The sequence below is a fragment of the Centruroides sculpturatus genome, unplaced genomic scaffold (genome assembly GCF_000671375.1).
Source record: "Centruroides sculpturatus isolate CEXI.00-Female unplaced genomic scaffold, Cexi_2.0 scaffold539, whole genome shotgun sequence".
In the NCBI taxonomy this organism is placed as follows: Eukaryota; Metazoa; Arthropoda; class Arachnida; order Scorpiones; family Buthidae; genus Centruroides; species Centruroides sculpturatus.
Window position 1 is genome coordinate 393,892 of NW_019384823.1, and position 2,076 is coordinate 395,967.

The window sequence follows — 2,076 nt, forward strand, 5'->3', positions numbered from 1 at the left end:
TTATATTGGAACATGGTGTATACTGCTTAAAATATTTAAATACTTCTCACCTGTTAATGTGTAATAAATATGCTATCACATGTTTACAATAACCAGACAGCTCCGCTTTGCACATGCATTCTCCCTGTAATTGAGATGTATTAAAATGCCAATATCTGAGATTGCAACATTAAAGCAACAACATGAACTTCGGTGTTGTTGTTAGAGTTTAATCCACAAAATACGATGTGTCCAGCATCCAAAACGGCTTCACCTTCTACAAGACAACGTTTCCTGTCGCCGATATAGTCTAGAATTTGACATAAATTCAATGATTTGTTCTCCATTTGGTCTTTGCAGTAGTCATCACTGATAGAAACTGAATCGGCTCAGGCATTGAACAAACACATGATCGGCTCTTTACCTGTTTCGGCAGCCATCTTGGCTCAAAAACAGCGCCCTCTGTCAGATTTGGCGCTTGCCAATATGCTGTCTCATGTATGTATTCAATTATTCAAAATTACTGGAAAATGCTATTGAAAGTTGTGTAGATTTTTGGGATACACACCTATATTAAGAATATTTATTCTTATTTTTATCTGTTTATGGCAATTTTAATTATATAAGAAAATTTATATTAATTTATTTTTAAAATTTTGTAATTTATGCATTTCCATGCAGAATAATAATTTAATTATTTATGTATAGATGGATTTTTTCAAATGTAAAATGAAAAATTATTAAAATGTAGTAGGTTAAATTTAGTTCGGAAAATGATTAAAAGAACCTCTTTGCTATGAAAATTGTATTTATTGTATTAAAAATTATGGATAAAATTCTATAAATTAATAAAATTAATTTTTTTCTGATTTATAATTATGAATTAATTTTAAAATTACATATTTTTTATTTACTAGTCATGAATCTTCAAGTTTAAAAACTGCAAAAGAAGCAAATACGACTGATCTCTACAGTCTGAAACTTCTCAAACCCAATACTAATACAGAGTATGTGCTGAATTTTATTTGTTATTTTATTCATATATTAAACTTTAAGGATTTTATACTTTTTTATAATATAGTGAAGTTTCATCAAGTGAAAGTCTTAGACAAATTACACAACAAATAAATGGTCTGATGTCACAAACTCATGCATTATTAAATGGAAGTGTGGAAACAAGTACTACACCAAATTCCAATAATTCTGAACTAGAAAGGCGAAATCAAGAACTTGCAGTTCTTTTAGATAGTCATCGCCAAGCCAATGAACAGTTACAGTTTCAATTACAAGAATTAGTAAGAGACCTTGTATTATTTTTATATTTAATTTTGATTTCTCGTTATAATATAGAATCCTGTAGCATAAAACATTGAATAACAACAGAAATCTGCTTTATTGGATCTCACTTAAATTGAATAATAGTTTTTCTAGTACTTTCAGGCAACTGAGCCTATTGTCAAGAGGTAAGCCATCTTAGTAGCTAGTTCACTTCTTTATATCATGAGCTAGGACATCTAAGCACTAAAAATCATTTACGTTATAACTATTTACATGATTTTTAGTGCTAGATGTGTTAGCTCTATTCACAACAATAGGCTCCCTGCCTAAAAATACTAGAAAAACTGTTGTTCAATTTTAATGATTCCCAATAAAGTAGATTTTTGTTCTGTGCGTAGCATCTTTGCAATCCAAACAATAATTTTGGTATATGATCAAACAGCAATTAATTAGAAAACGTTACGGTTTATTTAAAACACTTTTTAAATTCAGATGCATTTTGGGTTGGCTTGTATTCCCAACCCCTCTTCAGTGCTGTTAAAATTACAAAAAACAAGGTGAGTTTCATGACATTGGTAAGTAGGTTGTAACAACAATGAGTGGTGACAATAACATAAAAAACTTACATGTTATATAATGGTACAGCATAGACTTGTGTGACAATATTTTTATTACATAGTTGTATGACTATTTTCTATAATATGAAAAAAGTAAAGGGCGTGGCTGTTTAACACATCATTTATATAAAAAATATAACATAGATTATTAATTTCAAAATATCTATAAACACTTACATTTTTAATTAATATGTATTATTCC

General features: G+C 28.9%; 1 protein-coding gene across 1 annotated transcript; it reads left to right on the forward strand.

The window, feature by feature from the left end:
* Positions 1-724: 724 nt before the first annotated feature.
* On the forward strand, positions 725-1,455 carry LOC111629960 (golgin subfamily A member 2-like). Its single transcript, XM_023373924.1, has 3 exons — positions 725-729; positions 897-986; positions 1,061-1,455. Exons 1-3 carry the CDS (start codon positions 725-727, stop codon positions 1,350-1,352), a joined length of 387 nt encoding a protein of 128 aa, XP_023229692.1. The 3' UTR covers positions 1,353-1,455.
* The last annotated feature ends 621 nt before the right edge of the window (positions 1,456-2,076 follow it).